Below are 14,980 nucleotides of genomic sequence, written 5' to 3'. Positions count from 1 at the left end.
TCAGCACATATGTAATCATATGTCTACATTTCAGGCTATCTGGATGCCATTCATGAATTATTTGAATTTGGATGTGATGCATACCTCACCATTTATTACTGTTATGTGTCATTTTTCCCAAACCTGTATAGACTGGCTCCCCTCTTCCTCTTCCTTTTAGTTTTGCCCTTTATCGCATTGCAGGCCTGACCTATTCTACAAAGGAACAAGTAACAGGTTTATTCCATGCTGAAAAGAGAAGAAAGAAAACACACAGTTTCGGCCGTGGAGCCTGACCTATTCTAGCTTGTTCTGTTATTTTGCGATCTGCACAGTATGTTTCTCAATACAGTCTATTTTGTTGCGTTAATGTCCTTTGTGCAGTTTTCGTGTATGTTATGTGCATTCAATTAAAAGAAACACATACAAGTGCTTGGCGGTCGTTGTCAGCGGTGTGTCCCTTCATGCATCATGGACATAATCGATGGTGTGTGTGCTTGCTTACAGATGTACTTCATGTCTTCACGGCACAGCTTTTACAGAGCAATACTTTTTTTTTTCCCCCAACAGAGCAATTCACATTCCTTTGGCCTCACCAAGAACATTTATCTCTGCTTTGAGAAGCACAAGAGGAAACAAAAGCGCATTTCTAATCAAACCACGTTCGAGACCCAGGTTTAATTGCAGTGACTCCCAGTGGCCCACAGGCAGCAGCAACAACTCTGGGAAAGGACACCAACTGGCCTGCAACAGAAAATCTCAGGGTGTGGGCTGGCCAGTGATGGGACAGTTTTACGATCCGTGTTCCACCCTTATCTGTCAGCGATTTACAGCAGGGGCCTTACAGCACCTGGCCAATTACAGAGCAACATCACCTACAGGACTGATCCTGGCTCACTAGGCAGCAGTCACTGTAGGTGCAAACCACTCCACAATCTAAAATAGACAGAACAGCTCCTAGCGTTGCCCAGCATCCCAGACTGACCGCAAAGCTACAACAGGCTGCCAGGTTAAAGACGTGCAACGCATAGATGTCACCAGAGCCCCGGTGTTACTGTACGGCACTTATGAGCCCTGCACCAAGTCGTTTTCAAGATAAAAAAAAATGTAAATGTTGAAATCACAAGGGAAAACTGGTCCTCAGCACGAGTGTGTGCGCGTCTGTGCTTGTGCGTCTCCCCTGCGGTGGGCTGTTGTCCTTAGCACACTGGGTGCACCCCGGCGCATTCCCCTTGTTTTCCAGGAGAGGCGCCGGCTCCCCAGCGACACCGCACCGGAAGAAGCCCGTTAGAAAATGGATGGATGGGACAGGAAGACATTCGATGCTTCAATACATTTCTATTGTGTTCCCTAAAGGTAAATAGAGTGTCCCGTGAGACGTCCGCGTTGATATCCTTACACTGGGCCTCGGGGTTCCAAACGGACCTCAAAGGTGACAGGAAAACGTGGAGTTTATCGGCGTCACGAGGGGTTAAATAAAAAGAACTTGAGCGATGGGTTACAAAGCGTGATGTCACAGGCGAAGCGTGGTTAGTATTTGGAGAGGAGACATTAAACACAAGGGCCATTAATCTAGCAGGAAGGTGACATTCTACCTTCTCCACTACCTTATAAATAACAGCCCTGTGTATAGCAGCGAAGGATCAGGCTCTGTGTGAGATGCCTTTTTTGGAGTAGAACAGATTGGTTTTGTCCCCTTATGATGACTCATTAAGTTGACTGATGCCTTTAATCTCAAGTGATTTACATTAGTTCCCAGTAGGACGGCCGAGAATTTAACCGTGGCTCTCTCGACAACACTTCCAGGATTAAGGCACGACAGCAGCGAGCCACAGCGCTCTGGGATTTGAACCTGCAACCTTCCAGTTACAAGACCAGAGATCCAACTTCTACTGCAAAGGTTAAAGGTCATCTGGCCCTTATGGGAAAGGCTGGGGTGTTTAAATGAATTCCATCCCCTCATTTTTTGAGGGTCAATTTTTTTTTTATTCCTGGCACGCCTCCCGTCTCCAGACCACCCTACTGAAAAGGCGGATCTTTAATCACAGCAGGATTCCTCCGGCTGAAGAAAAAAAAATGAAATGAAACCTGACTTCTCATCGGGAGCCAGTTTTTCTTGATCAGTGAGCTTTGCATGTCAAATCACCCGAGCAAAACGAACGTCAAGGACCTTCAGGAGCACAAACAATGCAGATGATACTCGCCGATTCTCTTCTCTCAAGCCTCACGGCCTCAGATCTGGGGACTGCCTGTGTCTGGCACCCTAACTCCTCAGTGAATGGGGTACCTCTCTGGACCCCGAGCATAAAGAAGGCCCTGTGTGCCCAGCTAGCCCAGAGAGCAGGGCACATTCCCTTGGGCAGCGAGAATAACACGACCCCCCCCTTACACTGCAGAGAGGGAAGTAAGGACCTGCTTGTCAGGCAGGCTGTCTGACTGCGGACAAAGAGCATCTGTTTGCCGGGCATCTGGAGCACAAGGTTGTTTTCCGGACGCCGTTTGGGACTCTAACCCATTGGCTGCGTCCTAGCAGCAATTTCTTCCCAGGAATTTTAATTGGGACCCGTGTTGTGTAACTGGCAAGCCTGCCCCGGTGCCTGGAGTGCACACGTTGGGTTGGACTCGGGAATGGGTCTGACGAAGAAAGGTGAAGCGTTTTCAAGTCTTCTCAAAAGGAATCTTAACGAAGGCAACGAGGAGGACAACCACCATAAAGTCGGGAAGTGAAAAAAACAAACAAAACAAGCACCAGATTTGATTTTAAAATACAGTGTTGATTACTGCTTGCTTACTGTATGTGCTGGTTTTATTTCTTTAATCTTCTCAGAACTCGTCCTCTACAATGCAACACTTTTGCGACAGCACAGTGCCGCTTTGCTCTGGGTTCCTGAGGAAATGTGTCGTCTGCGAATTTTAATCCCGTATATGAGAGGAATTAACAGTTTACTCAAGGAAAGCAGTCTGAACAGGATGAGTGGGGGAAAATCGGAACAGATGTGCGATATCACACTCGACAGCGACACTGGAGGGCTCCCCGTTCCTCCGTCTCACAGACTCGGGGTCTGGAGGGCGAGGGTACAAGGTGGTGGCGTCAATGCTGAGAAAAACCGCCCCATGCGAAATAACGGACACTTAGATTAAGCCATGAAGCAGAAGCTTTTACTTCTGCAGTTTTAGCCACGACTCCGCTTACAGTGCGTGTCACGTCTGGCTGTTTCTGTCAGTAAGAGTTGGCAAAGGTAACAGTCATGTCAGCCTCCGCGGTTCCGGGTTTGAATGACGGCTGAGATGCTCGTCTGTGTACAGCTTCACCTGTGAGGCGAGGTCCCGCCGGGAGCCTTTTCAAGGTGACGGTTAACACAGTGGAGGGAATTCACTTCTTCCATTCTCGTCAGCCCTAACTCTCTGGGTTGCACGCCAAGCTAGAAGACCTGCAACACCTGTCTGACAGCACACAGTCACCCTTCTGCAAGACGATTTAAACACGTGCCTTAAGGCGATTTGAAGGGTCCTGGGTTAATAATTCCAGGCGGGACGCTGCTATTTGTACCCCCTGAGCAAGGTGTTTCCCCCACATTCCTCCAGCGAGAGCCCTGCTGTATAAACAGCTCACTTTAATGTCAACACGCAGGTCCACTCGTCACTCTCAATGGCCCCTGACCGAAGCCCGTGCGGACCCACGCGTGTTCTATGACTGCCTCATGCTCGTTTCCTACTCGGCTTTGACTCATCATTTCCGCACGGCCTTGATTCATCATCACTCGCTTGGGCAATTGCGCATCTTCCAAAAAATAAAAGAGAGAAGAAAAACAGAAGTTTTACATTTCCTAACGAAATGTGTGCTAACACCCGCTCCACTGTTCAAGCGACGAGTTCCTGCACTCTCTTGACACATCCCACACAGTCACTGCCTGACGTTTATTGAGCGGTGTGCAACCGAGCACAGTTTTAACAAACTCCGAACGGGAAGGTCAGCGGTACCTGCCGGTTCCCACACCGGGCAAAGCTCAATTTGATTACCGTCACGTCGCGCCAGCGGCGATCAGTCTTGTAGAGGAGAGAGGGGTGGGGCAGGCACGTTGAAATGACTAAGAAAACGTGGAAACACCACTGCACACATCCGCAAGCGTTCACATTACAACCAACCCCACCAGCCACGCACTAAGGAACAGCCAGTGGAGTGCGCTTACACGCGTGGATCGACACGCACGGTTAGTCGATGCGTTAGTGCCCAAACCACATACAGGGAAACTAGATGTCCCCGAAATACTCGCTGGTAATTCTGGATAAGAATCGGGGTTTAAACACCCTGAGCGTTTGGTTAAATGTCCCCCAACTATAGCCGCTACTCAGCTAGTGCTCAGCGGTTCAGATAAGTTTTACCTTCAGCACAGGCGGTTTGATTGCTTAAACAAATGTGCGGCGCAGGGCTTTCAACTTGCAAAATCTGCAATACCGATAAGTGATTGATAACTGCCGATTGCTCCTGCAATGTTACAGTCAAAGGGTAAGTAAAACAAACTTGGTATCCGAGTCTTGCCACAGAGAGGCGAGCCAGCGGGTATAAGGAGCTCAGCTCCCCGGCGTCAGTGAGCACGCTGAGCGGGGGGCAGCGCTCATACCGGGCGGGGAAGGGAGACAAAAACCGAAAACAAGCAACTCAACTCACTGCTTGAACATCTTTTCCATGTCCTTGATCTGCTTCCTGGAGAACTCCTTGAACTCGGTGTACGGGTTGAACACCTTCATGCTGGGCTGGTGATGCTCCCCAACCCCTTCGTTCAGGTCCGTACGGCGGAGCAGCTTGGCTCCCAGCTCCGAGTCCGCGTTGGCCGTCGCCGGCTTCTCCTGCGCCCCGTTCTCCTGCGCCCCGCCGGCCGCCGGCTCCTCCGCGCCCTCCTCGATCTGGAGCCGCCGGGTCAGCTTGGATGCCAGCTCGTCAGTAGCCATTTCGGGGTGGTTGTTGTTGTTGTTGTTTTTTTTCTCCCTTTGGATCGAATTAAAAAAAAAACCCCACACACAACGGAACGGAGAAATAAAATGCTCTTCCAATCCCACCGCGCCTTTCCTTTAAAACCCGAATAAAACACTTCGCCTCCTTCCTCTCCTCGTCTGGAGACACGCACGGGCGAAGTACGCTCTCACAATGAACTGCAGTCTGGAAACAGATAATCCACCTAATAGTACAGTACGATAAACTCACTCAGGGCACCCCCACTTCCTTAAAGAGACAGCGGCGCGCTGGCGGCCGGCTCCCCAGTTCGTCGGAATCCGCCCGTCCCTCCGCAGATATCCAGCCACGCCTCTTAAAGAGACTCGCCGCGCTGGCGTGCGGTCTTCAAGAAAGCTTTGCCGTGCGTGTGTTTTTAATTTATCCCTCTACCTTTTCCCCCCACCCCTGTCATCTGTCGCTTACGACACGCCTTAAGTTACCCTCCAGGGATGAGTGAAGCGTTTTGAATTGAATTGAAAGCTGTGAATGCGCAAACCTGTCTGTTCTGCAGACGGAAAGTCTTGCGAGCCCTCATTAATGCAATAGTATCCCCTTTTCTACTGTAGGTATATGAAACCAGGGCCTGCCTGTTTTACACAGCACTACATATTGTAAAAAGAAACGTGGAGCGTTGTTCCTGCAGGTCTATTTTTTTTCCTTTTGCTGTTGATCTATTTGTGAATCAAACTCGCCTTTTAATAAATGCATCCAAATAAATTCATATAACGCTCCAGACTGGTCGAGGCTACGTGGTCGAGATGAGAAAATGAAATCCGATTAAATGAAGGCCGGATGCATTAAACTTTCTCGCGTTCAACGCACGAAAAGGCTAGATTGTAATCACAATGTAATCACACAAAACATACGGAAATTGCGTTTTTTTGTTGTTGTTGAAAATATCAAAGATGAAGTCCTTGTGAGTCGTGCATTTCAAGTCTGAGGGATGCCGGAGGGTTTCATAGGAATTTACGCCCCAGAACCACAGCACAGACAGACGGGTATCAAACCACAGGCAACTGGGAGTGTCTGCATCATAGGCCACCCCGGGGTGTATTTTTAGGATTCCAATGCACTGTAACCTCAGATGACCGGCACCAGGTGCCAGTGAATTGGCTTCTGGGCTCACACAGCCGCCGGTCCTGTGTATGTGATACGAAGAAGCGTTTTATCATTAAAGCATCTCGAAAAAGGGTGCAGACGCACAAATACGAAGAAAGCCAGTCTGGCGGACGGCTAAAACCGCCGCTGGCCTGAGACAAACCGTAGCAGCCCCTCTGCTTCATCAAATCCCGTGGATGATTTCAGACACCTGTGCCGGGCTCTATGCAACACTCACTGCCCTACATTAATCTCCCAAGACTACGCTTGTTAGGCGCCCTCTTCTGGAGCAGCGAGGTACTGCAGCTCAGCTTTCCGAGAAGTCCATTTAAAAAGGATTTTCCACTGAGTTTTTCTGCTTTCCCTGGTTGCAGCTGCCCGTGAGACATGGGGTAACACGGGTGCAGAAGTCCTTTCTGCGACTTCAATGACATATCTTGATTTCAAATGCCCTGATTGTTTGTATGTGCCCAGTGTTTGTATGGGAAGAGTTTGAATTACCAGACCATGCCTCTACATCATTGCAAAGAATGTCTTGAGACCTCTGTATGCAGTTCAGGGTAGCAGGGGAGCTGGATCCTATCCCAGTTAGCAACAGGCGCAAGGCAGGGTGCACCCTGGACAGGTTGCCAGTTCATCGCAGAGCGCACACTGCCATAAATTCTCACACCAGGCCAATTAACCAGGAAGCCAACTAACCCACCAGTATGTCTTTGGACTGTGGGAGGAAACCCATGTGAATGGGGAGAACATGCAAACTCCACACGGACAGCATCCCAGGAAATAAACCCAGCGTTCAGGAGCTACAAGGCAGCAACGCTAACTTCTGCACCACTGTGCAATCCAGCTTTTCTTCAACCTTTCGAAAACATTTGTGGGCACTTATGGGGGGAAAAAAGTCGGAAAAGGTCTACAAATTATTAATGGGAAATTAAAACTGCTTGTTCAAAAAAGCTGTCTCAAATAGGAAGCTTAGATCTTTAAAACGTTTCTATAGAAACATGATTAAAAAACAGGCAAAGGGCAAAGACTTAGTGCGAGACAGCAGAACATGGCCTATACAGAGTGCAGGAGCACAGCTGTGTTAAAGGTCTTATACAGACAGGACAGTCTCCACCCGTCCACACAGTTTGCTTTGCCAGGTGACAGCCACAGCAGACGCAATATCTAAAACGTTGACGCCTCATTTACTTATTTTTGCGCAGCTTTGTAGTCGGAAACTGGGGTCTGGGGAGATTACTAAGCGCACCTGTAAATGACGGAACACCTGTCTCCAAGGAGCCCTGCTCACAGACTCCCATCACTGGCTGGATGACGTCACCCACTGAGTTTCCCTAAAGGAGGAAGATGAGAGAGTCGGAGCGCCAGAACCTGAAGACAGCACCCTAGCCTGGCTAGGGTCTTAGGTCTGCTTGCGTATTTATTCATCTGAGAAGTGGAAAAGGCGCACGAGTTATTGACAGAATCAGAGAGAGAAAATGACTCAAGTTGTGATATCAGTCACAGGGCGTCTGGGTAGTCGCAAAAGGCCAGCCTGATATGGGATCTAACGCCGCACGGCTTCAATAAGTCATAGCTGCTGACACAATAAAGTCCCCCCCGCATTCTGTAAATGAACACGTGGCTTCTCGAAATCGCTAGGTCCAGGTCTGTCTATACCGGCTTTCGTTTACATCCGCGAAAAATATTCCAAAGGCAAAAAAGCCCCTGAAAAACCCCAACTAGAAATAAAATAAGAATGCAAAGAGAAGCAGAAGGGTTAATATTACTAACAGGGATGCCAAGCACGCCTGAACATGAAGGGGGCTGTGTCTCTTTAGGCCCTGCAGAGGGGCTGGTGGTGGGAGGAAGGGTGGGTTGGATTTTAAGAAACACGGAACAATCTCGCCACGACCAAACTACCCAGGACTGCGCTAAAAGTAAATGTTTTAGGGGACGGAACCTAGTTTGTTTGTAATCCTTCTGACTGGTCGGCTGATTCGTAGAAAAAGGAGGATGAAATTTGCTTTCCCCGAGAAAACATTTCTAATGCTGCTAATTGTATGAGCTGCATACTGGCTCAGCGTGACTGTGTGTGCACATCGCGTCTACAGTTTCTTTCATTTATTAAAGAGCAGCGTTATTCCCCTGCCCAGCTCTTATCAGGTGGTGATCAAGCCAGATAAAGGTCATACAATGCCAGGAAAATGATTGGCCAGGCCTGTGTCACAAAGCCACAACAGGAACCACTTTTGTAACCAAAAATGGATCTTTGGCTACATATCAGAATTTACACACGCAGGCCGCCATTATCTCTGAATATGCAGATAATTACAGAAAGTGTTTTCATTATTTGCCCAAGTATGAAAGCAGTGCATGAAAGTACTGTTTATAGGGAGTTTCTAATAGTTTAAAAATAATGAAGCACATAAATAAAAAGGTTTCAATCTTTTTTTATGGAACGTTGATTTATCAATGGGTCACTAACAAACAGTATTAAAGGATCATTTGTACTGTGGATGTCGAGTACAGTATATAAAATGTATAATATATACTTGCTCACCTCTTTCATACCTCATCTGTAAGAGTCAAACAGTTTGAAATATGTGTTTATGAATACACCTCACTTTTAAACTTTACTGATCACTACTTTTAAGGGATCAAGTGGTTTTTGTTACTGGGTGGTTTGTATTACCATATTAGGCTACAAATTGTTATCGATGTGTGCAGTGGTTGTGCTTCTAACAGGATTTCCTCAAATTCAGCTTGAACAGTAGCGTGTTTTGCAAGATTGGTAATAATAACTTTTTTTTAAAAGTTAATGGTGTTCTCTCATTGTTGGGTTAGTGCACTTACATGCCCTAGCTCCTTAAATCCTTCAATCTTGAAATCCTTTTATCAGGAGGGTGGTCAGAAAATAAAAAAAAAACAACTGAAAAGCTCACTGTGGTTCATTATAGAAACTCACATACAGTACAAAGAGGTGGAATATTTTATGATATAAGGCTGACAAAGGTGAGAATGGAAGACTGTTTTACGTTTTACGTAAGTGATGTCTTCACTAATCAATATTTGATACTGCATGCTGCATTTTGTATTTTCCCTAATGATAGATTTAATTTTAGACGTCCGTATAAACATGTTAGCCAAGTCTATTCTCTCAGAGAGCCAGTATAAAACACAGAACAGTACAGAGTCCTGTTACAAGTTAATACCTCACTTCTACAGAACAGAAGGCGCAGCTTCACTCCTGAATCACGATTCAGGAATGAGTCATGAAGTTCCTTCTCCCTCTCACCCCCCCTCACATGTCCACACTGCTGGTGCTGATCGCAATCTGTCAGCATGCATTTTTCATTTTCCACTTGAAAAACTAGCAAGCAACTTCTCGGTTTCAGACTACAATAGAACAATAAGATATAAGAAGTCTGGCAAGACTCTAAGTGATTACATTTTTATTATCGGTGAACATTAATTTTTATTTAGTGTTTAAATTAATCTGAGCCTGGTGCTTTACTTTACATATTGCTGTTGAAGTATCAGGAATCCCAGCATTTCTGATTAAATCTCCTCAAGAATGTAACATCACTGATAACCGGTACACAGGCTGCAAAGGTGATGTGCTGAGTAACTCAAGGTTGGCTGGTTTAGAACATGGGCTTCAAACTCAGTTCCCACAGGGAGTGTGTCTACTGGTGTTTGTCCTAACCTCAGTTTAGTAGTCAATTATAAAACATCCTATAATTTTGTTTTAAATTGGATGTATATATGATTTTTTCTTTTACGGTGGATTACAGCTGCATTCATTTTAAAAGTACAGTTGCCTATAAATCACTTCAGAGCCTTGTTAGGAGTAAGTACTGTTTTACAATTCCGCAGCTAATTAAATAATGAAATTAACTGAGAAGGGGGGTGGAACAAAACCGAGAATTGTACCGGCATCTCTAGGAATGGAGTGGGAGACCCGTGGTTTTGGACAGAGGTGCACAACTCCAGTCCTTGAGGACCACAATCCACCGGGTTTTCCAGCTCAGTTGAAATCAGCAGCAGCTGAAGACCTACGAACAATGTTAAGCAGGTCCAATGAAGTTAATGATGAGCTCAATCATTCTCCCAGACTGGAACTGAGCACCACTCAGATCTGCAGTGTAATCTGAGCAGCCACAGTGTCTTCATCTTTATCTAAAGTCCGTCAGAATGTTTTCCATTACGGCACGATCTGGTTCTGGGTCTGCCCCCTGAGAACGTCCCTTTCGATTTCTGTGACGTCGTTATAGAGGTCTGTACAGAAACACCGCACACTTAGGTCATTGGATTGAACAGCTGAAGGCCAATTGGAAATCCTTGCTGGAAATCTTTTGTTCAGACCAAAATAAAAACATCCAAACTGAGGAATGGAAGGCTTTTCTGACAGCGAGTCCAATTCTCTATCTAAAATCTACAAAATTGTGACTGTGAAACGATAGGCTTGCGGATACTCCATTCATTGAATACAAAGAAAAAGAACAAGACGTAAATCATATTCAGGCCCTCTTATCACACCTATTGCAGGTGGAAGTCTGTCATGGCATGCGTTTCGAAGATATGCTCCAGAACAGAACGGCCAGCCTGTAGGGACTGTGCTGGTCACAGGCCTCTCATACTGTTGCTCATAAGCTCACAGCTGGCCTCTCTATTCCTTCTGCAGCTCAGTCATGCTCTGTTTGTAATGAATCCACACAAATAGATGGATTCAAAAGGGTTCTGTGTGAGAAAAAAATGCACTGCTACATTAAGGTCCCAATTGTCTAATAGATCAATGAAGAAAAATAAGAGGAGAAAGAACACACTTTATAAGGCCTGAAACAGGGCACAAGAACCCAGTAGTACACCAAGCTTCAGGTATTCAAAGATATTGGCCAAGATAATGGAGGAATCACAAGGAAAAGTGCAGACAAAGAGCTGGTTCTTCCCAATACTGTAAGAAAAAAGTCCAAGTAAAGGTAGAAATGAGGTCTGTAAAATATTAATTCACAGAAGGAAAAAGTGACAGCACTAGACACCAGCATTTCCGGTCACTACAAGAAATCACAAAGTAGTGAGCCCAGAATGATCTGATTGTGGGATTAAAAACAATTCCGACTTAAAATGTGAGAAAAGAGAACGACGGAATAGTTTTACTCGGTGATTAAAATATGCAGCTTTTATTTTGTTAACGGAATTATATTGATTTATCATGTGATTTTTATTCAGTTACACACAACAGGGCATCTGCAGGGCCAAAGTGCCCTGATCGTTTGTTGAGTCCTGTGGCCGAGCCGATCACAAAGCTTTGGAAGATCACCTGGGAAACTGCCTTCCCTTCAGGAGGCATCAGTTCTGCTCGGTGTCGGAGCGTGGGTCCTGGACGGAACCGGCTCTGGCACGGCGCGTACAGGCGAACTCTGCGTAGTGACTGTCTCGGGGAAGCACCTCGGGGGCTGTTTCGAGCCTGCTCCCCAGTCAACAGGCCTCGTCAGCGGGTGTGGAAGTGATGGGGAGCTGCCCTGGGTGCAAAGTGACTCATCAGCAGTCCAGGGGACATGCTTTGTCATGGCGTCCCTGTCCCCACACTGCACACTCACTGCTTCCCCAGGCGTCCTCAGAGCCCTGCAGTACCAGTAAGTGCAGTCGGCACCACCTGCCACACTCCTCTCTGTTAGCCATATAAGGGAATGAGGAGCCTCTGGAATTCCTTGCTCTCAGGGGGGAGACAAAGACAGCTGCGATGATATCACGTCCTGCAGCAGAATGGGAGCGAGCACTGACCCACCACATCCAGAAGCTCCTTGAATCCAAAGAAGCTGAACTGCACGTTTTTCTTTAGCCTCTCTATTCCTTCAAATGAGAAACTCCTGGTGAACACAAGGCTGGATCACCACCGATGATGAAAATGTGTGTTTTTCGGTTACCTCATCTTCTTGTGTGTAAGCTTTACTTTGCTTTAGAACCTCAATAGGAAACATCAATACTTCTGAGAAGGAACTTGAGGGGCCATCACTGTTATCTCTTTACCTGAAGGAATTTGTGATTTTTACAGCCCTCAGATAAAAAATTGCCAGAGGAGGAGTGCTAGGGTTAGTGTTTTTTTTTTTAGTATTTGCTCAGAGAAGATAATCAAAAAGGGTATTTGCACTTGTACAGAATGATCCCTGAAAAACTTTAAAAGCTCCAAACACCAATTCTTTTCAATGAGTATCTATCACCTTCCCATTGCCCTTGTGTTTAGTAGTTTCTATTAATTAATTGAATTTCTTTGTACAGTATCTACTTTGCTGGGAAATAAAAGATTTTGTACTGGAAGATTTATATTATATTGACAGAACAGTCTGTTTCTGTACCATGGATCACAGAAATCTAGAATTTATCAGAAGCTTTCTGTTTATCGTTCGTTGTTTAATGTCACACGTGCTGGAAACCATTCACTGAGATTACTAGGACTGGAGTGTTTAGTGGAAGCCTTGGTAACGCAGAAGCTCTTTGAGCCTAGAAGTGACTAACAGGAATCACACTCATTGTTTAACACTACTCTGCAATGCAAAGCGTGTCTTTCCTGAACAGTCCGATAGCCAATTGTAAAGGAATTCATGTTACCTTAAATGTAAAAAGGTCTTAAAAAATAACATTAATATCACTAGACATGCAAGGTTCTCCTTCTATACTCTGCAGTTTTGACGATGGAGTGATTTTATAGGATATTAAAATAGAATACATTTGAATTGTAACATTCAATTGTTAAAAACAATTAGAATAGATTGAATAATTTTTAACAATACCTAAAAACTAAAAAAATAGAAACGATCTATCATGTTCATTACTAGAAAACTGCTCATTCCTGAGAAGGGTCCCAGCACACTGAGCCCATGCTATCACGTGATCATGCTCAGCATGCAGACTCCACACAGAAGGTTTTCCAGAATCGACCCCAGAACCAAAGAGCCCTGAGGTAGCAGCGCCAACTGCCACATCACTCACGAATTCATGTATTTTATAGATACTCGTCCTGTTTCTCCATAATAAGATTACTTATCATCACAACATCTCTACGCTGTTCAATGTCAATGAAAGCAATGTAACCAGAGGTATTAGATTTGAACAGTTGTAGTGACACATGAACAAAATAATAATAATTTGGGCAGAATTTCTGTTTGGTCAATGCAGTGCAGTGCAGTGTATCAAAGAACACAGAGCAAACAGAAACATTTTGGGAAAACTTACTTTTTTTTTTAACCTTAAATGATTTCTGGCCCACAGGAATCTAAAAACATCTTCCCCCGTCATCCAACAGACTCATTTCTTTACTTACTAATCCTTAGCTCAATGTGTAAAAGTGAGGTGCGCATATCTGAAAGGTAGTTAATCATGCACAACAAGCAAAAAAAAAATCACTATGGCAGATGAAGTGCCAGTTCAAAACATGAATTAAACATTCGGTTAGGAAGTGTTATTAGGTGACAAAGAGGAAGACATTTCACGCCAGCTGGGAGATTTGAAACCTTAAGTCGGGGAAAATGAAAGTGTGAACCCACTGTTTTTGCTGTCGTGCTTTACTGCGTGTTTAGCAAAGACTTCAAAAGCCGTCACTGTCCACAGCCCAGTTCCTGACGGGCAGCACTGTAAGTCTGGAGCTGTGTTTGAAAGTGATTAAAATGTACCTTAAGGCAATTCCCTGAGGCGCCTTACCAATCAGGTCAAATGAAAGAAACAGCATCAGCACATCACCTGCAGTAATGAAGAACAGATGTATGGAGATAAATCCTCTCTACTGAATGCCAAATGTTATAATGCATGTTGGGTGCATGTTAAAAAATTCCTTATTAAAATCGTATTGCTTTGAAAGCAGAGTGCAATACAAAACCACCAAATGAATAGGGCATCGATCCCAGCCGTCTAGTTTCAACCTCCCATTACAATATATGTGACAGGTCCCACTGCCACCTCCCCCATTCACAGGGCTGGTGTGTAGGAGGACGACAGGGGACTATACTATTGCAATCTGTGCTTTAGTATGATCTTAGTCACCCTGACAAGATAACCACCTTCTTTTCAAAAATACACTACAACTCTATACAGTACGTATAAGGGAGTTACAATATATAGTAAGCGTACTGATTGCTAAGCATTTCTTGTTTTATTTGGGAAAACTCTGTAAACTGAATTTCATATAGTGAAATATAGTCATTTTATGTAGTGTTTTTCTAGACACTCCACTCAAAGCGCTTTACAGGTAATGGGGATCCCCCCCACCACTACCAACGTGCAGCCCCACCTGGATGATGTGACGGCAGCCATAGTGCGCCAGAACGCTCCCCACACACCAGCTCTCAGTGGGGAGGAGAGCAGATTGATGAAGCCAGTTCAGAGATTATTTACCATCTTACCTTGAATAGGAATACAGTCAGATTCCATTAAATATTCCGGTTTTAGAAAGAAAATCAGTTGACCACCCTTTGTTTCCCCTCTGTAAAACCATAATTCAGACTAAGAGGGGAGAGTTAGAGCAATGTGAAGGGTCAGAGCTCACAGAATTCAGATTTACTGAGAGAAGGACATTACAGAACTCAATAGAAAGGATGAGAGGAGCTTTGAAGGATAAAATATGTTACAATTTTCACATGCACTGTTACTATATACTGAATATATATGAACACATCCATTCATATCTAACCACTTTATCCAATAAAGGGTTGTGGGTAGCCGGGGCCTATCCCAGCAAGCAAAGGGCACAAGGCAGGACACACCCTGGACTGGACACCAGTCCATCACAGGACAGACAGACACAGACACGCACACACTCACACCAGGGCCAGGTTACCCGGAAGCCAATCAGCCTACCAGTATCTTTTAACTGTGCAAGGAAGCCGGAGCCCCCCAGAGGAAACCCACACAGACTCATGGAGAACATGCAAACTC

The 14,980-nt window shown here is 45.3% G+C and overlaps 1 protein-coding gene across 1 annotated transcript in view; it reads right to left on the bottom strand.

Annotated features, from left to right (window-relative positions):
• Nucleotides 1-5,318, bottom strand: part of efhd2 (EF-hand domain family, member D2) — a 47,156-nt gene extending 41,838 nt beyond the window's left edge. The window contains exon 1 of the mRNA XM_088617420.1: nucleotides 4,649-5,318. Coding sequence (XP_088473546.1) covers nucleotides 4,649-4,929 — 281 coding nt within the window. The 5' untranslated portion in view covers nucleotides 4,930-5,318. The remainder of the gene's footprint in view (nucleotides 1-4,648) is intronic.
• Nucleotides 5,319-14,980: the final 9,662 nt, after the last annotated feature.

Source organism: Lepisosteus platostomus, chromosome 23, assembly GCF_059453375.1.
Source record: "Lepisosteus platostomus isolate fLepPlt1 chromosome 23, fLepPlt1.hap1, whole genome shotgun sequence".
Lineage (NCBI taxonomy): Eukaryota > Metazoa > Chordata > Actinopteri > Semionotiformes > Lepisosteidae > Lepisosteus > Lepisosteus platostomus.
This window is presented reverse-complemented; position numbering and strand designations above follow the sequence as displayed.